At 44.1% G+C, this 27927-nt stretch overlaps 1 protein-coding gene across 1 annotated transcript; it reads right to left on the bottom strand.

The window, feature by feature from the left end:
* Positions 1-148: 148 nt before the first annotated feature.
* Positions 149-27927, bottom strand: LPL (lipoprotein lipase). The gene is made up of 10 exons (XM_045021108.1): positions 27667-27927; positions 17205-17380; positions 16668-16847; positions 14312-14423; positions 10394-10627; positions 9608-9850; positions 8337-8457; positions 7434-7616; positions 5333-5434; positions 149-2298 (listed from the first exon to the last, which is right to left on the bottom strand). Exons 1-10 carry the CDS (start codon positions 27761-27763, stop codon positions 2280-2282), a joined length of 1467 nt encoding a protein of 488 aa, XP_044877043.1. The 5' UTR covers positions 27764-27927; the 3' UTR covers positions 149-2279.

A 27927-nucleotide genomic window follows, 5' to 3' on the forward strand; every position in this document is an offset into this window, starting at 1 on the left:
CAAAACTGAAAGCACTGACAATCACTAGTCGCTTTTGAAAATGTCTCCCTCTACCTGTTCCCAGAGTCCAGCAAATTTTGTCAGTTTTAAAATACCACTAATGTTTCAATGCTTATTTCTGCAAAACAAAACTAGTCTAACTAGGGAATTAATTTGACAATTTTATTAAAATCTCAGGTTTCCATTCTGTACAAAACTGAGATGCTTTCTTTAGAAAATGCATATTACACTGCATTATTTCATAAGCATAGTTAAGTAGCTTTTTGAAAGCTATATACAGGATTAATAGCACACAACTGTATAAATGGAGATAGTCTTGATAATCTCAGCAATATATACAAACTACCTTTACACACATAAAAATATATATATTTACAGGTAATAAATAACATTTCAAGCTAAATCATGTGTCCACATGTATAGAGACCTTTCACCATTGGGCATTCAAGTGCTGTAGGTGTTTTATTAGATCCTGTATTAAAAGTATACATGTCCTCACATCTTCTTTCCAAAGAGTTCATCTTTCAGGAAAATGCAAGTAAAAGCAATGTCAACTGGAAATATGAATCACTTTGTTTTATCACTTTTAGAGGTCTTGAGTGATATGCACCAATACCCAAGCAACACCTCTCTCAGCCATAATTCATTGGGTTAAGACATCACATTTTTAGCACCTTTTGAGTTGTTGGCATTCCAACATATTGCACTGGGTTAGCTCTTTGTTCACCTGATCCGCTAATGGTATGTTGATTGAAAAATAACATACAGATAGGTGTCGTTTTTTGTTCTGGATGACTTAGCACAAATGCCACCTTCACCATATGCTTTGTAATAAATGCAAGGATTACGAAAAATGGCTCTGTAATCATATTCTAGCTCATATTTCCTCCCCAATTTTTGATTCATGGTTTAATAGAAGAAGGCTACTGAACTTTTCATGGCATTTGAATAAATATACATTATTTATTATAAAAAACCCCAACCCTTCAGTTTTACAGTACTTGTGTGTTTGTTTGTGGCACTTTTAATTCAAGTGATCTCAGAGCATTGTGTTTTGTGAACAATACACTCAGGCTCCTTGAATGGCCTAGATCCTGCACCTTACTGAAATTTGTGACATTTCAGACAATCTTGCAGCTCACAGCTTCTACCCCTGTCATAGGCAAGAAATAAATAGAGAGTAGTCTTTGGAAACAAGAATATCAGCAAAGGGAAGGATGATCATGCAGCCTGTCCATTTTCATGTCTGGAAAATACAGGAGAACACAAGGCTAGAACAGCTGTGGCTCGAAAGACTGAAACTCAAGGGTCAGAGCAGAATGGTCTGGTTTTCACCTCATTTTGCACTGGTGTTGTAAACAGGTGATGAAAATAAGTTCCCTGCAGTTTTCAGTTTGTTACTTCTTTTGAAGCCCCTAACCTAGAGCGATGTCAGAGTTTAGATGGCTTTATTTGAAAAAGATGTTACCCATTAATGCTAAAATATCATCATAGGACAATGAAAATGCTAGCATCTCCTATGACTGGACATTTATTGCAGGATGAACTATTTAACAGAGTATAGATTAACAGGTCATACCTAAGGATAAATCAGTACTCACAGCACTGGAGTTTTTGCATTGCAAAGTACAATGCATTATTATCCAGAATTTTCTCTTTCCATATTCAATCAGTCCTGGGCATCTTTTGAGTACCAGCCTTAGCAAGAGCAGGTATATGCTTTCCCGAATGCTAAATATATTTGACCACCTTGAGCGAGGGTCAGCGAAGGGTCTTTAAACTCATTAATTAGCTGAACGGATGTTGCCCAACCACAAAAACAGACATCTGTCCAGTTTTAGAAAAATCTTTAAAAGTAACAAATCAAGTTTAAAAAGCCAAAATACAGGCCCAGAAATGAGACTTTTCAATAAATACTAAGAATTTGCTATACAGTACATCATATCAAGAAACCTTGTTACAAGGTGGTATTTTGAGGCAAAATAACTCTTAATTCTTCCCGGTAATCAAGATGTTACACTTTCTGTAGATGTATTTTAAACTACTTGGCTAATATGTTCTTTATAGTTAAGTAACCACTGTGTGTTCTGAGACTCTGTACAAAAGAGTCTACTAGAATAACTAGGAATAGTAGACTAAAAGGCCAGCAGTATTACAGCTGCTAAATATTTCAATACATTCAGTTCTCAACACCCGACATAATGGGGATTATTTTTCCATCCAAAGCAGAAATGTTTCATCCACTTCATTCTTCAGAAAATTTATGAGCTGATCTTTCTTTAAGGTCTAGACTCGTCTCTAAAAGAGAAATAGGAGCAGTTTATTTATTTATTTGCTTTATTTGCGGGATTTTTTCAAAGTCTAAACAATTGTTTAGTGTGACAACATGTTACCTGCTCAACTCTTTGATGGCTGTTGGTCACTAATTATTACACACACCTGATTTTTATAGAAGTGCTGAGCGCCAACAGTTCACATTGACTTCAATGGGACTTGGTCCTGGAGTGAGGGCCTAGTGCATCACTATGGAGAACTGAGACCTAAATAGGCAGGTGCACCCATGAGACCTAAAAATAGCTACTGTATCAAATACTGCCCCACCACTGACAGTCTGAAACCTAGCTGTAAAGCCCAAACGAAGATGGACATGTTTTAAAAGAAACCGCAACTGGTCCTGAAGACAAAAGTGTGCTTGTTTCCTGCTGAGTTAGAAGGCATCACTTTATATCCTACTTGGCCCCTCATGTGCAAAGCATGGATGTAAGCCTGGTAGGGCTTTACACCTCTTGTGCTCTCCTTTTGCACAGGGGTCTATGACTATACAGGGTGGCAGAGAACCAGGACCAAATATTCAGTCACTTGAGTTTTGATAACCTTGGCAAAGTTCAGACGCTTCCCAAAGCTCACCTAGCACTAACCAGCGTTACCATGGAAGTCAATGTGGCAATCTCATGAGACTGTTTTCTCACAAGAAAGCTACCTTATTGAGGTCAGAACATGTAGGGATAAAGTTAGAAAGGCCAAAAGCCATGTAGAATTTTTCCTTGCAAAGGGAATTAAAACCAATAGTAAAAGGTTCTATAGCCATATAAATAAGAAGAAAACAAAGAAAGAAGAAGTGGGACTGCTAAACACTGAGGTTGGAATGGAGGTTAAGGATAATCTAGGCATGGCCCAATATCTAGACAAATACTTTGGCTTAGTCTTTAATACGGCTAATGAGGAGCTTAGGGATAATGGTAGGATGACAAATGGGAATGAGGATATGGAGGTAGATATTACCACATCTGAGGTAGAAGCCAAACTTGAACAGCTTAATGGGACAAAATCAAGGGGCCCAGATAATCTTCATCCAAGAATATTAAAAGGAACTGGCACATGAAATTGAAAGCCCATTAGCAAGCATTTTTAATGAATCTAAACTCAGGGGTTGTACCGTATGACTGAAGAATTGCTAATATAGTTCCTATCTTTAAGAAAAGGGAAAAAAGTGATCCGGGCAACTACAGGCCTGTCAGTTTGACATCTGTAGTATGCAAGGTCTTGGAAAAAATTCTGAAGGAAAAAGTAGTTAAGGACATTGAGATCAAAGGTAATTGGGACAAAATACAACATGGTTTTACAAAAGGTAGATCGTGCCAAACCAACCTGATCTCCTTCTTTGAGAAGGTAACAGATTTTTTAGACAAAGGAAACACAGTGGATCTAATTTACCTCGATTTCAGTAAGGCATTTGATACGGTTCCACATGGGGAATTATTAGCTAAATTGGAAAAGATGGGGCTCAATATGAAAATTGAAAGGTGGATAAGGAACTGGTTAAAAGGGAGACTACAATGGGTCGGACTAAAAGGTGAACTGTCAGGCTGGAAGGAGGTTACTAGTGGAGTTCCTCAGGGATCGGTTTTGGGACCAATCTTTTTATTACTGACCTTGGCACAAAAAGTGGGAATGTGCTAATAAAGTTTGCGGATGACACAAAGCTGGGAGGTATTGCCAATACAGAGAAGGACCGGGATATCATACAGGAAGATCTGGATGACCTTGTAAACTGGAGTAATAGTAATAGGATGAAATGTAATAGTGAAAAGTGCAAGGTCATGCATTTAGGGATTAATAACAAGAACTATTGTTATAAGCTGGGGAGGCATCAGTTGGAAGTAACAGAGGTGGAGAAGGACCTCAGAGTATTGGTTGATCACAGAATGACTAAGCTGCCAATGTGATATGGCTGTGAAAAAAGCTAATGCGGTCTTGGGATGCATCAGGTGGGGTATTTCCACTAGAGATAAGGAGGTGTTAGTACTGTTATACAAGGCACTGGTGAGACCTCATCTGGAATATTGTGTGCAGTTCTGGTCTCCCATGTTTAAGAAAGATGAATTCAAACTGGAACAGGTTCAGAGAAGGGCCACTAGGATGATCCGAGGAATGGAAAACCTGTCATATGAAAGGAGACTCAAAGAGCTTGGCTTGTTTAGCCTAACCAAAAGAAGGTTGAGGGGGGATGTGATTGCTCTCTATAAATATATCAGAGGAACAAATATCAGGGAGGGAGAGGAATTATTTAAGCTCAGTACCAATGTGGACACAAGAACAAATGGATATAAACAGCCATCAAGAAGTTTAGACTTGAAATTAGACGAAGGTTTCTAACTATTAGAGGAGTGAAGTTCTGGAACAGCCTTCCAAGGGGAGTAGTGGGGGCAAAAGACATATCTGGCTTCAAGACTAAGCTTGATAAGTTCATGGAGGGGATGGTATAATGGGATAGCCTAATTTTGGCAATTAATTGGTCTTTGACTACTAGCAGTAAGTATGCCCAATGGCCTGTGATGGGATGTTAGATGGGGTGGGATCTGAGTTACTACAGATAATTCTTTCCTGGGTGTCTGGCTGGTGAGTCTTGCTCACATGCTCAGGGTTTAGCTGATCGGCATATTTGGGGTTGGAAAGGAATTTTCCTCCAGGGCAGATTGGCAGAAACCCTGGGGGGTTTTCGCCTTCCTCTGCAGCGTGGGGCACAGATCACTTGCTGGAGGATTCTCTGCACCTTGAAGTCTTTAAACCATGATCTGAGGACTTCAGTGGCTCAGACACAGGTTTGATACAGGAGTGGGTGGGTGAGATTCTGTGACCTGCATTGTGCAGGAGGTCAGACTAGATGATCATAATGGTCCCTTCTGACCTTAAAGTCTATGAGTCTATGACTGAGTCTATGATGACTTTCAGCACTGCCTGGTTTCAGCCAATACTGAGAACATCCTTAAAACAACATTCTACATTCATTGATTTGTCTGTGTGGCATCATATGTTGCAGTAGAGCTCTTACCCTGTGTCTGTATTGTTGGGCTTAGCAGCGCATTTCACAAATACCACAGCCTCCTTCCCTTTTGTGAGGTGAGAGATCCCATCGCGAGAGCAGAACACCATCCTGCAGATCAAACATAAGAGTTTTCACACAGCTGAGCAGGGACAACCGTTTTAGCTCTTAAAATGCAACCAATGCCCAGAAACAGTGTGCCTTTGTCAAGGATGGGATCATTTGTTTCTTAAATGCATGAGCAATTGGTTAAGGAATGGCTAGAGAAATTTTTCAGCTGAAAATTTTTTCAGCAAAAAAAGTACGGTCGGTTTGGTAACAAACATTTCACCAATTTGTGCCAATTTTGCCAAGTTTTTAGTTTCAACCCTACTCTCCCCTCTATCCGCCGCCCTCCAAAAATTGAAAAATTTGTTTTGACACTTTAACAAAATGTTTAAATTTCAGTTTGCAATGACTTTCCATTTCAAAATTTCCTTTAAATTTTACTTAATCCAAAACATTTAAAAGTCTAAACAAACTATTTTACCAAGACAAAACATTTTTGTCCAAACTAAATTTTTTTTAAAATGCCAACAAACCAAAAAAATCTATTTACACAGTGCTAAAAACAACATTAGATATCCTATGTGAAAAATAAAACCAATATTTGTTTTTAAACATTCCAGTAATGTCATTTATAAAAATTCTGTACAATCTCAAACAGCACAGGCAGTTTCTAGAGAACTTAGGTACAATGAAACTTCACTGGTAAGAGATTTTAAAAAGACACTGACTTGTTTCAATGCACTGTTATGGACAAATGGCTACTCCACTTAGAGTGAAAACTGCATGCAGCCAAATTGTGTCATTTATTGGCCCAATTCTGCAAAGTGCTGAATGACCTCAACTCCTAAAGGGTCACAGTGCAAGATGCTGAGCAACCAGGCTCTTGGGACCTGATTCAGGAAAGCACTTCTATACACGCAGAAACAAATTTGGGAAAGGAGGTAAATTGGACTTTTTGCAGGCCCTCTGCACAGAATTTTACCCTTTGTGATTAATGACATGTTTTTTAAATGGCTGTAAGAACCTCACTTCCTGTGCAAATTCTGGCCTAGGAGTTTACACATATGAATATTCATGTGACTTGCTTTCTCTGAACATTCTTGGTTAAAAATCTTGCTCCCCTGAAACTTTGTGAATGAAGTATGTTGCCAATTTCACCCAAACCCAGCAGCTGCTTTTATTGGCCAAAGCTACTTGTTGATTATTTTTTCCATATTTGTCCAGCTCTCATTACTGTGTATTTTGAAAAACTTACTACTGTACCAAATTCAGAGCTGGATGTATTACACTACAAACAATTGGTCAGATTTAAGTTCCTTTTTTGGTTCAGATTTTCTCCCAACAGATTTCGAACTTTATGAATATGGTCACTGTTCAAAATTTGGTTTATGTGAATGCATTTCTGCTTCTGAACTACTCATGAGTGCTGCTTTGGGTATGCGATATTCATTCACAACAAAGTCACATGCTGTAGTTGCTGCCCTCCTGATCAGAGGATTCCCAAGCAAATAAAGAGTTTCCAAGATGGCCACACACACACATTTCCTGTGAGAATACAAATGTGGAAGGGTGTTCAGGAGTCCCTCCCTTCTCATGAACATTCTTTGTGATGAAAGTGTTATTTACACAAATGCTCAGAAGGAGGGAGGCGAGCTGGTCTGCAAATACCATCAAAGTTGCTGATTCAGCAAGGTTCTTAAGCACATGAATAGTTCCACTGAAGTCCATATGATTACTCATATCCTCAATGTTAGCCACATACCTAAGTGCATGGCTGAATAGTGCTGAGTGCAATTTATGGGACCAGAATCACTGAGATGCTACAGTGATGTGAAACATCTGTAAACCTAACCTAATTAGCTGCTTGAGCCAGGTTGATGGCTCTTTGCATCACTAGAGCAGCACAAACAAACAAAACAAACAAAAAACAGCGTGTACCTGTGACTGACTCCTGGCTTTTATTCAAATAAATGCTCCTAATCTCTTTCCACCCCCACCAGGTATCTTGAGAGTCCCGACACACTGGCAATTAAATCCAATATTCAATTTTTACTGTAATTACTTTTTCTGCGTTTCTCCTGCCTTCACTCTGACCCTCTGGATGTCAAAAGCATAGGAGGTCCACCAGTCTGACCAGCTGAAAATGGATTCCTTCTCCCACTGCAATGTCAGCATGAGGAGATCTCCCATATTGACCTCAGTGTAAACCAGGAAGGAGTAGGTCTTGTTTGTGGAAATTTCAGGTCTGTGGAAAAAAATAAAAAGTTACAAAATAAGTGAGTAGGCCTTTGTATTTTCAGAGATGAGAAAGCATGCTCTGTCTCACTTTGGGCCTGATCCAACGTGTTCTGTAGTTAATGGGCATCTTTCCACTGACTTCAGCTCAGGCCCTTACAACCCACCCTAGCTCCCATCTCTGAGTCAATCTGTTGCTGGTCAGCTCCTATGCACCCCCATCTGTGCGGCTTGTGGCAGACCCATGTTGGACAACAAAACTCTATGTTAAGTTACATGTAAGTCTTTGCCTTTAATTTAGTGGGAACAGGACATTAAGGCTCTACCATGGGGGGGGGAAAAAAGAGCACCGCTCTTGTGTAACAGCAAATCCAAGCTATCGTAGTGTAGGGAGCTCTGCTTGAAGACTGATGTCACAATAAGGTCTTGAATTTCTTTGGCTTGGAGAATTTTTGATTATGACGAGCCACAAGCCTGACTTGATGTTTCTTTTTCAAATCTCTGATCAAAGTGGCCCTTATGGAGACTATATGCTAAGCCTCAGTACTGCACGGCTGACAGCTGCTATCTGAGCCAGATTTGAACCACAAGAGCTCAAAGCATAAGTCTCTACTGCTTGTGCTAGAGAGACAGGTTCTTTAGTTGGGGCTGCAATAGATTCAAGCCTAGCAGGAGACAGCCTGAGCAGTGGGTTGTACTTGTGCTTGTCTGGATTTCCGTTGATACTCACAGTATCAAAGCAATGTTCTTGCTCTCATCGGCAGTGCCATACAAAGAGACCAGGAATGGCTGATTTGTCTTGGTCACATTCACCTTTCCAAAAAAATGGACCTTGACCTGGTAATGAAAGACTGGGTGGAGAAAGAAACAGAAGAGGAAAATTCATCATTAAGAACAGCCTGCAGAGAGAGAGAGAGAGAGAGAGAGACTAGCAAACCTGACAGCTTGGCAAAACCCTGGTGTGGCTCTGCCACTCTTGCTCAAGCTGACTAGCCCTTTGTTATGTGAGTAGTTCCACAGACATCAAGGGGACTCTCTTGTGTTAAGGATTACTTAACAGGAGCAAGGATGGCAGAATCAAATACTTCAGGGTTATTTACCGCTTGGCATTGGAATGGCAATATAAATGGTTTGCTGGGGCTTCAGTGCTGGCTTGGTGTCGTTTCATGGGGAAGGTTCATGTGTCTCAGTGCTGGGGCTAACCCTGCACACCCAGACTCAAAGGGGTAGTTCTTTCTTGTGCAAAAAGTCCCTGTGAAGTTTGTTGTAACTGGCGCAGTGAATCACCACTGCACTGTAAATACCCACAAATTCCAGTCTGACCACTGTTCCAACACTGGCAGCACCAGAGAAACTTGGAGTAGTGCTTGTCCTTGGTTTACTTCTGGAGTAGTGCAGCTTCTTGCTGCTCCTTACTCAGTGCTTGTGGCACAGCCATACTTGGGTCCTTCATATGTTACTGTTAATGCTACTCAGCTGACCTAGCTAGCCATCTACCTTTAACAGTTCCTCCCTGGCTGAAAGCTTTCAGATTCTTTCCAGCAATTTCCTTTTCAGACCAGCCACTGTGGCAATTAGAAAAAAAAAAGTGTATGTCTTGCAGTGGCAGGCTTTGGCACAGGCATTACTCTATAGAGTGTGAGTTTGATGCCTGCACATCTCAGAACAAGTCACTTGCCGCACTTTGGTTTGCTTTTAGTTTTTCCAGCAACAGTTTGGAAAAGAAAGAGATGGAAAAATTCAGAGAGTCAGACTGTTCCAAGCAGAGATACTGACTACACTAGACAAGATAGGACCTTTTCCCTTTGGATCCCTTAACACTGTGTTACATCAATTTCCCCACCCTCCTCTCCTTAAGGGAAAAACTCAAAGATCTTCAATAGCTCAGCATCTCCTGATCTCAGCTTGCAAAGAAGCAAGATCATCATTCTCCTCCCACACAACGCAGCGTGAACAAAAAAAAAAAAATCGCTTTTCCACAATGAAACGGCTGCCACCTACCTTTATAGGGCATCTGAGAGCGAGTCTTCAAATACATTTTGCTGTTTCTCTTGGCTCTCACTTTGTTGACTGTATAGCCCAGATTGTTACAGCGGTTCTTCCTGCAGCTCAGACACAGCCCCTTCTCAAAGGTTTCCTTTGTGTTGCAGCGGTAGGCCAGGCTTGGCTTGTCTTCGTACAGGAGGGAGTCGATGAAGAGGTGGATGGAGCGTTCATGAGAGCACTTCACCAGTTGATCCACATCTTTGAAGGAAGAGAATCAGATTACCCAGTCAGAGTTATCAGTGATAAAACAATCTATTTGAGATGAGGGCCTTGTGAGGGGATTGTCACAAGTGCCTACGGAGCACCAGTCCCATTGACTTTCAATAGGATTTATGCTCCTAAGTAGCGAAGGGTCCATCTAGGCTGGAGCAGGAGGAGCAATTAGCAGCTCTGGTAGATGTAGCGTGCTAGCTTTGATTAAGCTTGCTCAATAAAAATAGCAGCATAGCTGGAGCAGCGCAGGTGACAGGACAGACGAGTTGCCCAAGTACAATCCCATCCAGGACCCTAGATACTTACTTGGGCCAGCTAGACCATCCCAGCGCCCACATAGACATGGCAACACTGCTATTTTTAGCATGCTAGCTCAATCAACGCTGGCATACGTATGTCTACTTGAGCTGGAACTCACACTTCCAGCTGCAGTGTAGCCCGGCCCTTAGGTGCTGTTGGAAGTCCCTCCCACTCCACTCCAAGATCACTTGGACAGGTGTTAGCCTTCTCTTTCCAAACTAGCCTTACCTGCAAGGCCTTTTTCTGCAATCAGGCGCAGAGCTTCACCTAGATTACAGCCTGGCTGGAAGCCTCCTCCATTTGGGTAGATGTCAATATGCCCAACGGGCTTCTGTATCCCAATGCTGCGATCCGGAGACCCCCTGGTGTAGGTGTGTAGGACATCGACAAAATCAGCATCATCCGGGGAGAGGCGCGTGGTTGCTTCAGCATATTCAAAGTTAGGTCCAGCTGGATCTAAACCTTCATGGGAGTAAAAAAATCCAAACCAATGGATGAAATTGATGTAATCTGTGTTACAGTCCCCAAGTTTGGGGAGCCTTAGTTTAAAAGTTGTTTTGTGTGCATTATCAGCTCCTTAAATACATTAATGAAAGCACACATTCATGTATGCTAAAGTATTAAATACAGACATTAAAGCTTCATTATTATTATTACACAGAATATGGTGTATATAAAAGATGCGTAAAGAAATAAGGCAGTTTAACTCTTACAGGTTTGCAGTATTTATAGCTGGTGAAAAAAAAAACAGACTTTTCTCAAAATGTTTTCCCATTTTTTCCAGATTTTGAAAAAAACCTGACATTTTAAAAATTCAAAATGTCAAAAAAATTGAAATATTTCAACCAGCTCACCTGCTGGTATGAAAACAGGTGTGTATGGGGGGGACGGACATGAATAATGAAAATAATCATTGTCAGTTTTCCTGATTTTTAAAGAAATTTCAAATTTCAAAATTACATCAATTTCAAAAGTAAAAAAGTGACCTGCTCTAACAGTAAATAAAAGCCTCAATTGTGACACTTACATCCACTTCCCTTACTGTGCAAATTCCCATAACATAATGGCAAACGTGTCTAAAACAGATGGTTAACGTTGCTAGGACAGTTCTAAGTTTAACTCAGGGGCTCAGCACCTGGGTCTGAACACTGGGGTTAGCTTCACCTCAGTGTGAGCATCAACACTGCAATACCCTACCCAAGTTACTGTGTCCTCACTGGTATAGTGCTGCACTCACCTGGGGGGAACACTGGGGTTCTGGGGGAATATCCCATGATTCTTTGTGTTGTAATGAATTGAGCTGCTCTACAATTCTCTCCTAGTGAATTGTGAGAAGTGTGTTCTGTCTTTCTAGGCATATGTAGAGGAGGAAGGGAAAGGAATTGTGGGAAGGCACTGGAGGACTATCAGCACTCGAGTGAGTTAGCCTGTGTCCTCACTGCAAAGTGGATGGGTTACTGTAAACGGGTCAACTCACCCCTGCGGCGCCTCCTGCGGGTGATCCCGGGGAATTAGCTTGGTTTCCAGCACGGAGCGCCCTCTGCAGGCCAGTGATCCGCCTGTTCTCTGGCCCCGTGTCCCTCCCTGGACCCCGGTGCCCTTTTACGTGGGGTGCTGCCCCCTGGTGGTAACCCCTTTCTCTCAGGGTCTCCCCTCCTCAGGGAACCCCCACCCTCTATCCCCACCTTGCCTCAGTGTATGGCTACTGCCAGTCATTGTCTAGCCCCATGTCCTGGGGCAGACTGCAGTATCAGCCTATTCATTGCTGGCAAGGAGGGTTTGGACCTGCTGCCTTGGCCTACCCCTGGGCTGCCCTCTGCAACCCCCAGTACCTGTTAGCCCAATGCTAGGCCACAGCCTGGGGCTTTCCAGGCTGGAGCTCCCCAGCTGCTCAGCCTGTCCCCAAGCCCTGCTCCCCTCAGGTACTTTGTCTGTAGCTCCCTACAGCCCGGCCCTTCTCCCTCTACAGCTAGAGAGAGACTGTTTGTTCTTGGGCTTCTGGCTCATAGCCTCTTATAGGGGCCAGCTGGGCCTGATTGGGGTGTGGCCCAGCTGCAGCCACTTCCCAATCAGCCCAGCTTAAAAGCTGCTTTCTCAAGCATCGGCCCCTTCCCAGGGCTGTTTTTAACCCCTTCAGGGCCAGAGCAGGGGTCCACCCTGCTACAGTTACCAACCCAAGTCAAAACAGCACTTGTGATCTAGCCAATAGCCCCAGTAGGGCCAACCAACCTGGGTTTAAAGCAACACAAAACTCTGCGGGTGGACAGGAAGGAGGTTAGAGGCAATATCAGAGTAACAGCCTGAGCTAGCTCTGCAGTGAAGACAGACCCACAGACAAACTGGGAGTTTTCCTGCCTGCATAGGTCAAAGTACCGTGCCTAGCGCAGTGGGGCTCAGGCCTGTAGGGCCTATCATCACACAAATCAATAATCACTATAGGCCTCGCAACTCAACAATAAAAGGCATAAAACATAGGTACAATCACCATTGCTAAAACTAGGGCTATCGAGAGAGAAAAAAATTAATCGTATTAATCATGTGATTAATCGCAGTGTTATATAACAGAATACATTTAAATATTTTTGGATATTTTCTACGTTTTCAAATATATTGATTTCAATTACAACACAGAATACAAAGAGTACAGCAGTCAATTTATATTTATTTTTGATTACAAGTATTTGCACTGTAAAAAACAAAAGAAATAGTATTTTTCAAGTCACCTAATACAAGTACTGAAATGCAATCTCTTTATCATGCAAGTTGAACTTACAAATGTAGAATTATATACAAAAAATAACTGCATTTGAAAATAAAACAATGTAAAGTTTTAGAGCCTCCAAGTTCACTCAGTCATATTTCTTGTTCAGTCAATCGCTAAGATGAACAAGGTTGTTTACATTTGCAGGAGATAATGCTGCCTGCTTCTTGTTTACAGTGTCACCTGAAAGTTTGCAAAATGGCACTGTTGTAGCCAACGTTGCAAGATATTTACGTGCCAGATGACCTAAAGAGTCATATGGTCCCTCCCTTCATGTTTCAACAACCATTCCAGAGGACATGCCTCCATGCTGATGACAGATTCTGCTCGATAACAATCCCAAGCAGTGCGGACCGATGCATGTTCATTTTCATTATCTGAGTCAGATGCCACCAACAGAAGGTTGATTTTCTTTTTTGGTGGTTTGGGTTCTGTAGCTCTCTTTAGAAATCTCACATTGGTACCTTCTTTGCATTTTGTCAAATCTGCAGTGAAACTGTTCTTAAAATGAACATCTGCTGGGTCATCATCTGAGACTGCTATAACATGAAATATATAGCAGAATGCGGGTAAAACAGAGCAGGAGACATACAGTTCTCCCCCAAGGAGTTCAGTCACAAATTTAATTAACGCATTATTTTTTTAACGAGCGTCATCAGCATGGAAGCATGTCCTCTGGAATGGTGGCCGAAGGATAAAGGGGCATACGAATGTTTACCATAACTGGCATGTAAATACCTTGCAATGCCGGCTACAAAAGTGCCATGAAAATGCCTGTTCTCACTTTCTGATGACATTGTAAATAAGAAGTGGGCAGCAGTATCTTCTGTAAATGTAAACAAAATTGTTTGTCTGAGCAATTGGCTGAACAAGAAGTAGGACTGAGTGGACTTGTAGGCTTTGAAGTTTTACATTGTTATGTTTTTGAGTGCAGTTATGTAACAAAAAAATCTACATTTGAAAATTGCACTTTCAGGACAAAGATTGCACTACAGTACTTGTCTGAGGTGAATTGAAAAATACTATTTCTTTTGTTTTTTACAGGGCAAATATTTGTAATAAAAAATAATATACACTGATTTCATTTGCAACGCAGAATACAATATATATGAAAATGTAGAAAAACATCCACAATATTTAATAATTTCAATTGGTAGTCTATTGTTTAACAGTGTGATTAAAAAACTGCGATTAATCACGATTAATTTTTAAAATCACAATTAATTTTTTTGAGTTAATCGCATGAGTTAACTGTGATTAATCAACAGCCCTAGCTAAAACCAAACCAAATTTCAAGAAGAAGGTAATATTCAAGCCAGGGGAGAAACAAGCTCCCCCATTCTCTCTTTGTGAGCGCACAAACCGCATAGCAGGGTTTTTCTTACCAGTGATCCTGTTAATCTTCTTTTTGGTCAGACTTCCAGCAATCCCAGCAGCATGGGCACCAAGACTATAGCCCAGCAAATGGAGGTTGTCGAGTGGGTAATTGAATTGTTCCTAAGGAAGATTTAAAAAAAAAAAAAGTTTAAATTCCAAGGGTGCAAAACCAAAACAATTAAGACAGAAAAAGTATCTGAAAAATTGCAATTTACTGTAAACCTACTCAGTCCCTGACTGAAGACAATATGGTTTGACATTTATTTCAGTGGGGACAGGATTAGGTGCCATGTAAAAGATTAATGGCAGATTTGGGGGGCTAGACAAGATGACCCTTGCGGTTCCCCCTAACCCTGTGGTTCTATAGTTCAAAGGCACAAAGGCAGATAGACTCCCAGTGAAAGCCATTGGGAGTTGGGCACTTTCACTCCCATTTGTGCTTTTGAAAATCTTCTCCTAAAGAAAATTAATGACAAGCAAGGCTGACCTCATATATGCTGCTCTCATCACTGCCCAGCTCAGAAAGGGTGAGCTGTGCACATATCCCATAATTGATTTTCATACGAATCACAGCACTACCCTGATACCATAGCAGCATTGTTCCCTATGCTATATTTTCTGGTGCTTTGTCCAGTCTAGTTTAACCTGTCCCAGGTGAGGGGTTTCCACTTGGCACTTGGGAGGCTATTCCATAGTTTAAGAGATTTCACCACTAAGAAATGTCTCCTGCTATTTATCCTAGATTTTCCTTTTCTTAGCCTTGTCCCCTAGTACCACCCTACAATAAAAACCCCCTCTCCTTCTGCCATTCCAATATTGGTAGACTCCTGTTATAATACAAGAACAATGGATTGCTGAGTCTAAGATCTTAATGGGGTTTTAAAAAGGTGTAGGGGGGACTTTCAAAAGCACTCGGCATTGGCCACGACATCAATGGGAGGAGAGCAGGCCAGCTTTTGAGCACTGAGTGCTTCTGAAACCCCTCCCCCGAGGAGTGGGCTTAGCCTACGGGGTAGCGGGGTTCTGATCCTGACCTGCTAACTCATGTGAAGACTCCGAACTGCCTTTTTACTAGGATTTTATCTTGTGTTAGTGAACGTAATTTAAGAACATCCTTTTTCCCCAGTGAAGCCACGGCCTTACACATTTAGATAGATAATGAGAACATCCAAAGATGCAGAGAGGATTAAGACATTTTATGTATATAAACACTTATGCTTCAGGACATAAGCTCATCACTGACAGATGGAACTTAGGAAGAGATTTTCCAAAGAGCATGTTATTTCTTAATTATCCAACTATGGGGTTTCTTGCAACTTCTCCCGAGGCATGTGGTATTGGCCTCCATCAAACAAGATGTTGGGCAGTAGCTCAATATTGCTCAGGGAATCAATATGCCCGATTCAGAGCTGTCCCTTGGGTAGGGCAAATCGGGGCGGCTGCCCTGGGCTTTGGCGGGCCCCGTGCTTTGATAAAAATCAGACTGTCCAGATATCTAGCCCTTTGTCCTGCATCCCGACTGATGTACGATCAGTCCTGATATTTGTCCTGATATTCAGGCGAGGAGGCGGGTGGCAAGGTGAGGCGGGAGGGGAAGCGGGATGAGGAGGCGAACGGGGAGGCGAGCAGGCGGGAGGGGGTGAGGAGGCAGGCAGCGAGGGGAGGTGGGAGGGCAAGAGGGATGAGGAAGCGAATGGGAAGGCAAGCAGGCGGGCAGACGGTGAGGAGGAGAGCAGCAGACGGCGGGGGCGTGCTGGACGGATGCTGAGGAGACTAGCGGGGAGGCTGATTTGTCCCGGGCCCCCCGAGGGACAGCATTCTCCTTCTTGCCCCAGTCACACTTTGTGGACTTCATTGTGTACTGGGGTTGCTCAACAACTATGAAATCAGTCCTAAGTACAGATTTAGGTGCCTAACTTTAGACCGTTGGTCTGCACCAATGTCAGTTCCTCTTACCATGTGCCCTGCCTTCATTGTCTTCTAGGAAAGCTATACTTCAATTCTTTTAACTTTTCCTGATAATTCAACCCCTCCATCCCTTTCCATGCCTCTCTGAATTCCCGCTGGTTCATCAGAATCTTTCTACTGTTGAAATGACTACAAATGAACACACACTCTTCCAGTTGTGATCTCTCCAAAGCAGTTCAGACGTGTGTGTGCGAGCCACGTAGAACATGTACCTAGTTTTGCCTCCATTATTAAATCTTTGGCTAGAAAAATCACACCCACTTTCTGAATGGCCTGAAGTTCCTCTTGAAAGAAATCTAGAATGGAGATAGAACAAACTAAACTGTACCGTTAAACTAGTCTAACTCCTAGCACCTACACAATCCAAGTGATCTAGCACTCTGTACAAGTGCTTACCTCCATCCAGTCAATAAATATTGCTACATCCTTTCCCACCAGTTTAGTGTAGGCAGCAGATACTGGATAATGCTGCTGGGCACGACTTAGCCAATCTACAACGACGACATTAGAGTCGGGTTCTCTCTTATACAGAGCATCCACCAGCTTTGGGACCCAGCTCTCGTACATTCCAGTTACCTGAAAAGAGATTTCACATTATTATTTGTATTGCAGTAGCACCTAGAAGCCTCAGCTGAGATTGGCTCCTCACTGGGTTAGATGCTGCACATACATATAGTGAGAGAGAGTCGCCACCCCCCAAATGCTGAAGGAGCCATACAGTGGGGAAAGTAAAACCCTTTTTTACTGTAAACACACGTCTGCCACGGGCTAAAGTTTCAGTGCATTTCAGTGGATGGCACTGAAATGCACCAGGCTTATGCAAGTAACTCACTACAGGGCCTGACACTGCAGTCGCTCTGCGTGTGTGGAGCTCCCACTGACATCAATAGCAGTTCTGACTGCAGCTCAGCTCCAGGAGAAGTTTCCTCTTACCGTCCATCCATGGATCACCACAAAGGTTTTACTGGTATGGTTGAAGTTGCATCGTGCCACAGTGTCTTCTTGACCAGGGACCAAGTAGCAGATGTCATCATCAGGTTCGTCAGCTGTCCTTAAGGAAAATTTGCTCTCGATCCCCTCAAAGTCTCTCTTTGTTTCTATGGTGCTTCCTATAGTGGAGACAGCATATTGGAAACAGGTATTAAAACAGGTTTAGGAAAATGCATAATAAAAAAAACCCAAACCTTTTGATCATCACAGATCTAAAGATGTCAGAAGACAAGGTAAAATCAATTTCACCCTACTCTAAGGCCCATTTCCCTGCCAGAACAAGGACAGTAGAAACTGACCAATTATAGGAGTATGTGTTTATTTTAGGCTTCTATTTTAATCCCTAATGGAAGAGATAAAACTGGTGCATCTGAAAAGCAATTAGCACTGGATTGTGGAGAAATGCCCAAGGGTTTCAAATTGAGGGGTGGGGGAAGAGGTCCTAATAAGCTTCATAGTATTGATGATGTGTCTTCCCCATAATTTCAGCTTTAATGAAAATCACTTAAGCAATAACAAACTGATTCTTCAGTAATTAATGAGTAGCAGCAAACTCATCCATGCTTTTATTCAATGTGGGTGTCTGAGTTTGTTCTGACTAAGAAAAAAAAGCAAGTGGGAAGGTCAAAAGGCAGCCTTGGGGATTAAAACCGAGCTAACAAAACAGAAGCCCATGTTTCAAAGGCAATATTACGTCAGACAATCTGATAACCAACTTTCTAAGAAAAGCTGCTCTCTATCCATTCTAGGGAAGGAGAAAGGGCATATTAGTAATCAAAGAATCTCAGGGTTGGAAGGGACCTCAGGAGGTCATCTAGTCCAACCCAACATGGCATGTGGTATGCTATGCATGCAATGAGCAGTTCTTTCTTGGAGAAATTCCTCTGCTTTCAGAATAAAAATATAAATTGCTTTTCATTTTTATGACAAGAGGAAGGAGGAAAGTGAGTGCTATTTGGATTTCACACTCAGTGCAGTATAAAAATCATACACTTTTATAATAGTATTTCCTCTGTTTAGAATACTCTCCTAAAAACTAGAAACCAATATTTCTGCCCCTTTTTAGGCCCTGATGTATCCAGGCCATCCTTATTCTCATCAAAGCACTTCAGCTTGTGATTAACTACAGGCTTTGCTGAACAGAGATGTATCTAGACATGTGCATAAATGCTTTGCTGAACTGGGGCCTTAGTTGGCAGATTTCCTTTTAGCAAATATTGATTTCTCCTCTTCTCAACCCAGCAAAAGCCAATACTGCTCAGTTCTGTTTACCAGTTTGTTTATTGGCACCATTTGCAGCAGGATTTCACAGAGTTCTGGGAATATAATCATTAAATGCTCAGACCCAGAGCAGAGAACACAAAGATACAAAGTATGGCATTTTGCAAGACACACACAAATAATGGCCATTTTTGCTTGATTTTTTTCCATGACAGAAAGTTGATTTTCTGGAAGGAAGATGTTAAGAATGAGAGAATATTTCCTGCTTGGTATCTATATTTTTCAATATTGTCATTCTGTAAATTTCATATATTATATATGTAATTCCATGTATTATATATGCTTCATTGATTTAAAACCCAACCTTTTGTGTTCAGTTAAATTGCCTTATTCAGCAAGGTAATTAAGCAAATGCCTAAATTTAAGCACTTGTGTAGATGCACTGAAGTTAATTGGGTTCCTCATGTGCTTAAAGTTATACCCATGCTTAAATTACCTTCTTGAACTGAGGCCTAAACTGTTAGTATTGCATGTGCTCTGAAGTCCTGCAAACAAAACATAACTATTATTGTGGGTGTTAGCATCCAGCATCACAAATAAACAGCGATACAACAATATTAGCTATATGGGCAAAAGCACTTTCATGCCAGCAGTACTGTCTACACTAGGGCACTTGACATTTGTACACTGGCCAGCTCCAGGCACCAGCGCAGGAAGCAGGTGCTTGGGGCGGCCAATTGGAAGGGGCGGCACGTCCAGGTCTTCGGCGGTGGGTCCCTCAGTCTCTCTTGGAGGGAAGGACCAGCCGCCGAATTGCCGCCAAAGAATGAAGCAGCATGGTAGAGCTGCCGCCGAAGTGCTGCCAATCGTGGTTTTACTTCCCCCCCCCCGCTTCCTTCTTCGCCGCTTGGGGCGGCAAAAAAGCTGGAGTCGGCCCTGACACTGGCAATAAATAAAGAAATAAAAGTCACACCCCCTAAATGACATTGCAATACCAGTAAAAGTTTCTAGTGTAGACCTGGCTTTATCTATTCCTTATAAATTGCCCCCTTTGGGGATTTCTGCCCCCCGCCCATGTACAGCCCATTCAGAACTTCTCACTCTCACCACAAATGTTAATTATCTCTTTAATCCATTACCCTCTTTCTGAAAAACAGCCTTAGAGTAACTAGGATCATTTTTCTTCAACCCAGAGAGAGAAAGCCCTGAAGGCTGAATAGTTCTTAGTTAAACATCAAACTGTTTAACTTTCCACTCAGTGATGACTCAATAAAGTCTTAAAAAGGAATAAAAGCAGCTTTCAACTATGAAATGCACAGACCCTCATAAAGACTTTGCATGTGTAAGGTCCTGTTTCATACAGGAAGGCAAACAAGAATACTCCAGCTGCATTCCCTTTACTTTCTTTGTATTTAGCTACTACATGGCAATTCCCCACTGCATTAAGACTATTTGATAATCATCCAAAATATAGACTAAACTGGCATCTGCTTAATAGTGTGTCCATTTCAATACATAGGCTATTATTTCTGAGTAGCTGAGCGTATACCCTCTAAAAGAAAGATACTACCTCACACACCTTCTCTCTAATACCCTGGGGCTGACACAACTACCACACTGCATGGAATAGACCCTCTAGTTTGTAATACACTTAACTCCCAGGAATGCTCTTACGTTGATGTGTATGTGATTATTAACAAGAAGAGCTTGCATTTCTATAGCACCTTTCATTGGAGGAGCTCCAAGTGCTTTACCAATATTCATTAATTCAGCCTCATAAAACACCTTTATATATAGGGACCATTTCATCCACCACTGAAATGAAGTCACCTCTGCGACCACATCAACCGTGTAACCATGCAAAGCCATGAGCCATTGGTCAGAGGAGGAGAAGGTGGTTACTATGTGCAGCTGAAATTGCAGGGGAGATCTAGGAAGTCAAAATGAATAGTGATTCATCTAGACCGCCAGGATTAGCAACCCTGTACTTACAATAAGTGCCATGGACTCTTTAGTGGCCACAAATGGTCAGGGACTCAGTTGAAGGGCAGCATCTTCAGCAGCAAAGTACACCAGGTAGTTACTTACTCAGCGTACATTATGTATGTGCGAGTCACCAATAATTACTTCCTGCTGTTCTGAGGTGTTCATTGGAGGTCTTCCTCAAGTACTGGCCTGACCTCCCTTTGTTTAGCATGCAAAATCTGATTAGATCACAGCATAAGATGATTTGGCTGCAACTCACATCTTAAAACAAGAATTCACTACAATTACAATTCTTTCCCCCTTCTGACCATTTAGAATCTGCAATTTCACCCTGCGTGCATGTGTACACACATTCATTCATATACACCACACACACACTGAATATAGGCTGCAAAGGACCTCAAGAGGTCATCTAGTCCCTCACCACATACTGAGACAGGACCAAGTATATCTAGACCATTCCTGACAAGTGTTTGTCTAACCTATCCTTAAAAACCTCCAATGAAGGGGCTTCCCCAATCTTCCGTGGTGACCTGTTCCAGTACTTGACTATCCTTATAGTTAGGAAAATCTTTTCTAATATCTAACCTAGATCTCCCTTGCTGAACAGTGCTTAAATACATATGAACTACATACTGCTTTAAAATAACAAAGAAGGTCTATGGGCAAAAAGTAGGCCCAGCTAAGACACATTATTAAACAGCCATGTACAGCCACTCAGAAAACTAAAATTTGCCAGTTCAATTTGTGCCTCTGATCAAAGGATAAAAGCAATATCTTGTCGTACCAGCACAAATTAGTTTGAATAATAATACCTTTTCTTGAAGGTATAATGATTGTAGGGACCATAAAGAGAAGAAAATCTCATCACACCACTTTAGTTTCATATTTGTAAACTAGCTGCAAGGAAATTCTGATGCAGGGTTTTAACCATTGAGTTCTTACACAGAGCCAAAGAAATGTAGCGTTGTCTATACACAAACTCACGTCAGTTTAACTAAAAGTGGGTTTTAAAAACAATTTAGTGAAACTGCTGCATTGTCCCTCCAATCTTTTATTGGTTTAAAATGGCTTATATTAATTTAGCTGAATTTGGCACAGAATGGACATAAGCTAAAATTGATAGAAGTCAGGTTTCAGTCAAATGAAGAGTATCCACACAGAGGTTTTCAACCAATTTTAGGTAAGATGGTGCAACTTTGTGTTTAGACAAGGCCTTATAGGGAATGGTGACTTAAGTGCAAAATTATTCCTTTTTAAAAATTAATATTTGCTATGGTCCTGATTCAGCAAGGTATGAAAGCATGCATGTTGCTTTATGCACATTAATAATATCATTGTAGTCAGTGCTGCAGTACCTTTTAGAGGCATATTTTTAAATACAAAGTATAATTTTCTGGCATTTGTTATCTGTGTAGGGATGATGCACAATAAAGAAACTCAATTTTCTTGCCATGAAATTCACTCTGGGCTTTTTATTGTACACATTTTAACCATAATATTTGTCCGGGAGCCAGTCAAAATAACAATCTACAATGTTTTGTTTCTTATTTTATTTTTGTAATTGAAGGAAGCAGAAGTGTTATGAACAGGCCAAGTGAAGATTCTGCACAGAAAGAACTTGCTTTTCTGATACTGCCCTAGCAATGTTGCCCATTCTCATGATTTTATCCCAAGTCTCACAATATTTGGTGTTTTTCTTAAAGCCCTGGCGCTGGAATCAGGAGGCTACAAGAGAATCTTAAGTTTCCTTTTGTTAAAAAGTATACTTTTCTAGCCCTCTTGGTGGGGAGGAATCTACAAGTGAAACAAGTGTTCCCATAAGCACCCATAAGCAAAATAAATATTTATTGTTTTTTAAAAAATCCTTGTGATTTTTAAGTCAAGCTCATGATTTTTTGAGGTTAACTTGTGATTTTTGACCGCATGAGGTTGGCAGTACTGCAGCCATGAAAATCAGCAGTAACTCCACTGACATTATGGCCTGATCTGTTGCCTAACGAAGCCAAAAGAAAGACTCCCATTGACTTCTATAGACATTGAAATGGCTCCTGACTCAAGTGGAAGGATAGAATCGAGCATTATGGACCCAATCCTGTTCCTACTGAAGTCAATGGCAAAATTACCATTGACTTCAATGGCAGAAAGACTGTGTCCTTCATTGAATTGATCCCTATTGTTGGGTGGGTTGAGAATTGAATTTTGAGCAAGCAGAACTACCCCATGTAGGTGTAGGATATGAAGTATCATAAGATCTAAATAATTATTCACTATGGATCAATGGATTTGAACTGTGGATTAAGGAAGGAATCTTGGAAAAACAAGAATTTCATCATTCATCATGTTACATACACAAATTGTTAGATACATAAAAACATCATGGGTTAGATCCTCGGCTGGCACAGCTCCATTGAAATTAACACACATATGCTCAAATATTGACACAAACAACAGTGAGAGTTCTGCTGAGATAACTAGTCCTACAGCTGATAAAGCGCAATAGAACATCACGTCTCAGTCACCTTGAATACCCCACCAAGCTTCTTATATCAGCCCATGTTCCCTAACAAAGTAAAGTTTTGTAACTCAGACAAGTGAAATGCCTTTGCAAGGACTAAATTACAGAACTAATCATGCTTGATTTGATCTGAGTGGTTTAAACAATACAATAGAATCACACTGTTTGTTACAACTCCACAAAACAACCCATAAAGCAGGCTATTGTTTAACTACAGTATGCAAGAGCTTCAACTTAGTTTATTGATCCCACACGTGAGGAAAGAACTCCGTGGCCTAAATCCTGCAATAAATATTACGTGGGCTAACTACTGCACTTGCACATTGCTCCATAGGATTCAGATAGACTCCATGTGGGCACAAATGTCTGCACACGCTGGTTCAAAGCCCGAGTCATTCCCTGTGGAATGACTGCATCCCTAAAGTGCATTTGGTATGTCTGTAAAATAAGACACTGGGGGTACTTTCCCATCCTTTAGACACACTGGATCATCTCTCCTACATTTTAGGACCATCCACAAAGCTCAGTGGTCCTAGCATCCTAAAACACTGTAAATAATCACTCTTTAAAACAGTGTTAAGATGATAAAGTGCAGCTGTGAGCAGACTTCTACAATAATAAACACAAGGGCCCTTTTTATAATGATGCCCAAGGGAGTATAATTACAGGCCAGTTTCCCAAATATGAGATTTTCTCATACATAATAAATCTAACAGGATCCTATGATTGCACTACGCAGTTAGTTCTCCAATATGCCCTCTCAGAAGTGCAAAGATTCTGCTGGAAAGTTCATACACCAGCCGCTCTGGCAGAGCTATTGCAAACACAGAATTTACAAGTAATATTAAAAACTGGGGACCAAATTTTTCAATTGTTTACACTAATGTAAACTGGTGTAACTCCTTTGATTTAGGTGGAATTACTCCAGATTTACACTGATTAAACTGAGATCAGAATTTAGCCCTGTAAATATAATCTTCCTTTGAACATCTCTGTGTATTGTTTCTTAAGGATTCAGATGTTATGTTTCCTGCGGCCCAGATCCTGCTGTCCTCTGCTCCTAAAACACCCATTGACTTCAATGAGAGTTTAAAGGAATGCTACATCAGGCTCATGGCATGGCTAGATCTGAGATGGTCTCACAAGTGGTTCCCACATCATCTGTTATTAGGGAGAACTAACACATTAAGCAAAAAGGCTTCAAAGCAAGGAAGTAGCTATAGGAATGAAAACGATGTTTACAAATTTGCTCTGGGAGAGAAGAGAATTCTCATTTTATGCCACTAAGCTATTATTGTGATGGGTGCCCTAGAATTACCACCGATAGAATAAGATTAGATTCAAGGTGAGAATATATTCCTTTTCACTGTGGCCTAGGGTGACCATATGTCATGTTTTGGCCAGGACAGTCCCTTTTTTAAGCTCTGTCCCAGCCGTCCCGACTTTTTTGGCAAATGTGGGCATTTGTCCCGTTTTTGCTCTTGCCAACTTGATATAGTCACCCAACTTGTGGCCCTATCACTCCATTCATTTTCTTTTTAATGTTTCCCAAGGAAGTGTCAACAATGAGAAAAAATGTAGCCCCGGATCCTCAAAGGCAGTTAGGCATCTAAGTACTGCTGACAGGGCCGGTGCAAGGATGTTTCACGCCCTAGGCGAAACTTCCACCTTGTGCCCTCCCCCCACCGCGCCCCCGCCCTGAGGCGCCCTCCCCCGCGGCAGCTCTCCCCCTCGCCCTGAGGCACCCCCCCTTGCGGCAGCTCCTCACCTCCCACCCTCCGCCCTGAGGCACCCCCGCCCCCAGCCCCAGCTCACCCTTGCTCCGCGCACGAGCACCCCGAGCACGCCATGGCTGCTTCACTTCTCCCGCCTCCCAGGCTTGCGGTGCCTAAGCTGATTGGCGCCGCAAGCCTGGGAGGCGGGAGAAGTGAAGCGGCCACGGCGTGCTCGGGGAGGAGGCGGGGCAGGGGTGAGCTGGGGCGGGGAGTTCCCCTGCGTGCCGCCCCTCCTTATTTGCTGCAGGCAGCCCTCTCCGCGCCCCCCTGCCCAGCTCCCTCTGCTTAAATGCCTGCGGCGAACGGGGCGGCCCTGACTGCTGAGGATGTGGGCCATAGCTAGCTACCATCTTAGTTTCACTTGGTGGTTTCCAACAGATACGTCCAAACTTTTTTCTAACTGCTTAGATTTTTAAAATGCATTAGTCTCTCTCCCACCTTTGATGAAAAGTTGGTTGAAAGTTTCTTTGTTGAAAGTGTATTAGTTTTGTGGATTAAAAAAGTGAAAATTAGTGAAATTCTACTATTCTCTAGATGATATATTCTTCCATTCCATGTTCTGTGTGTGCTATATATATATATCCACTATGTGTTATATTCCTCTTCAAACTTTACTCTAATTGCTTCATCTTCTGTAAAGGCATTAGTTACACCACCACTGCGTTGTTACTACATGTTGCAACTAGTTTCGGTTTTTAAAACAGGCTCAAGATGTTCCAGCTGTGTCTATTGTGCAACGGGATGGGCCACTTGACCCACCCAATAAACACACACCCACAACTAGGGCCCAGCTCCTGTGAGGTCATGAGCACCTCCTGCCAGCCAGCCGCCTGACAGCAGCACACAGGAGGTGCCTTCATCACCAACAGGGGGCAATCAGATGCCACATTGCTCATGGGAAAAAAAGTAACCCAGTTCCCTGCTTGTTCACTGGCAGCAGTCCCCGCATGTCAGTGCTGGAGCAGACCCTAGCGACCCGCAACCCCCTGCCCTGCCTAGGGCTAGGGGCCTGGTTCCCGTCCCCCTGGGGCAGAGCAGGAGGGACTCCAGCGGCGCAGGGCAGTGACGGCGCTGTAGGAGAGCCCGGGCTGGGACTGCTGCAATCTGGGGCAGGGGCCAGTGTCTCCCTGGCGGGTGTCTGCAGCCCCGGGCACGAGGCGCACAACTGCTGGCCTGGCTCGCCCGCGCGGCTCCGGCACCCCGGGCAAAGGGCCCGCGCGCCCGGCCACGGCCACGCCCGGGGAGCGGCCAAGCCGCAGGGACTTCCCCCGCCGCGCCGGGCCGGGCCGGGCCGCGCGCCACGGTGACCTTGGGCCGCGTGCCAGGCATTCCAGCGCCCGCGCCGCGCGCTACGGGCGGTCCCCATCCGGGCCTCGCCGCCCCGCCCCGCCCCCGCCCCCGCCCCCGGCGCGCCCCTCGCCCCTCCCTCCCTCCCCCCCGTGCGTGGCCCAGGCTGCCCCACAGCCACCCCTGTGCATGCCCCACAGCCCCCTCCCGCCTGCCCCACACCCTCCTCTGTGCATGCCCCCAGCCCCCTCCTGCCTGCCCCACAGCCACCCCTGTGCATGCCCCCAGCCCCCTCCTGCCTGCCCCACAGCCACCCCTGTGCATGCCCCCAGACCCCCACTTGCCCCACACCCTCCCCTGTGCATGCCCCCAGCCCCCTCCCGCTTGCCCCACAGCCTCCCCTGTGCATGCCCCCAGCCCCCTCCCGCTTGCCCCACAGCCTCCCCTGTGCATGCCCCACAGCCCCCTCCCGCCTGCCCCACAGCCACCCCTGTGCATGTCCCCAGCCCCCTCCCGCCTGCCCCACAGCCACCCCTGTGCATGCCCCACAGCCCCCTCCCGCTTGCCCCACAGCCTCCCCTGTGCATGCCCCCAGCCCCCTCCCGCTTGCCCCACAGCCACCCCTGTGCATGCCCCAGCCCCCTCCCGCCTTCCCCACAGCCACCCCTGTGCATGCCCCAGCCCCCTCCCGCCTGCCCCACTGCCACCCCTGTGCATGCCACTGAGCCCCCTCCCGCCTGCCCCACAGCCACCCCTGTGCATGCCCCACAGCCCCCTCCTGCCTGCCCCACACCCTCCCCGTGCATGCCCCCAGCCCCCCCGCTTGCCCCACAGCCACCCCTGTGCATGCCCCAGCCCCCTCCTGCCTGCCCCACTCCCTCCCCTGTGCATGCCCCCAGCCCCCTCCTGCCGTCCCCACAGCTACCCATGTGCATGCCCCCAGCCCCCTCCTGCCTGCCTCACAGCCACCCTATCCATGCCCCCAGACCCCCACTTGCCCCACACCCTCCCCTGTGCATGCCCCCAGTCCCCTCCTGCCTGCCCCACAGCCACCCTATCCATGCCCCCAGTCCCCCCGCTTGCCCCACACCCTCCCCCAAACAACCTCCTGCCTGCCCCACACCCTCCCTCAAACAACCTCTTGCCTGCCCCACACCCTCCCCCAAACAACCTCTTGCCTGCTCCACACCCTCCTCCTGCCTGCCCCACACCTCTCCTCCGTACATGCCCCAAACACCCCCTCCTGTCCATCTCACATCCTCCCCTGTGCATGCCCCAATGCTTCTTTCCTTCCTGTGAATGCACCCAACATCCCCCTGCATCTCTCTAGTCATAACCCTGGGCATCACCATGCATGCCCCCCAAACCTCCTCTCTTTCTGACATGCATATCCCCAACAGCCACCTGTACATGCCCACTGCACCTCAATCTTGTCTCCCCCATGCATGCTCTGATACCCACCTGTGCATGTCCCCAGAAGCCCCCCTTTCCCCTGTGCACATCCCCAGCACTCCCCCCTTTAGTATAAAGTCACAAACAGAAGTTCAGTTGATGTTTGCAAAAGTGATATTGTCTTGCAGCTTCCAGTGTTTCTCCCACGCCAAGGACTCAGACTTACTTGGGACAGTGGCTTGTGTCGTGGCAGTAGCTGTACAGGGAGCAGTGAGGTAGTGGATCCACAGGCCCAGGGCTGCCAGCAGTGCTCCCCTTGCCATCACTGGAGATGTCTCCCTTTTCCAGTGTCCAGAGGAAATCAAGTGAATGCAGTTTGTGTAGCCTGCGGCTCAGTGCAAAGTTTCCCTAAAGTTAAGGGCAAAAAGTGCCAGTAGGTCTCCTGGAGTAGGAGAAGCCCCTTTCTGTCACTGCTTCAGGCTCCTTA

Source organism: Mauremys mutica, chromosome 6, assembly GCF_020497125.1.
Source record: "Mauremys mutica isolate MM-2020 ecotype Southern chromosome 6, ASM2049712v1, whole genome shotgun sequence".
NCBI lineage: Eukaryota > Metazoa > Chordata > Testudines > Geoemydidae > Mauremys > Mauremys mutica.

Coding starts and splice junctions, on each gene's coding strand:
- LPL (XM_045021108.1), bottom strand. CDS start 27,763: ATGGCAAGGGGAGCACTGCTGGCAGCCCTGGGCCTGTGGATCCACTAC. Junction 17,381..27,666: donor GACACAAGCCACTGTCCCAA/GTAAGTCTGAGT, acceptor TCTCCACTATAG/GAAGCACCATAGAAACAAAG. Junction 14,424..16,667: donor TATTTATTGACTGGATGGAG/GTAAGCACTTGT, acceptor AATCTTCCTTAG/GAACAATTCAATTACCCACT.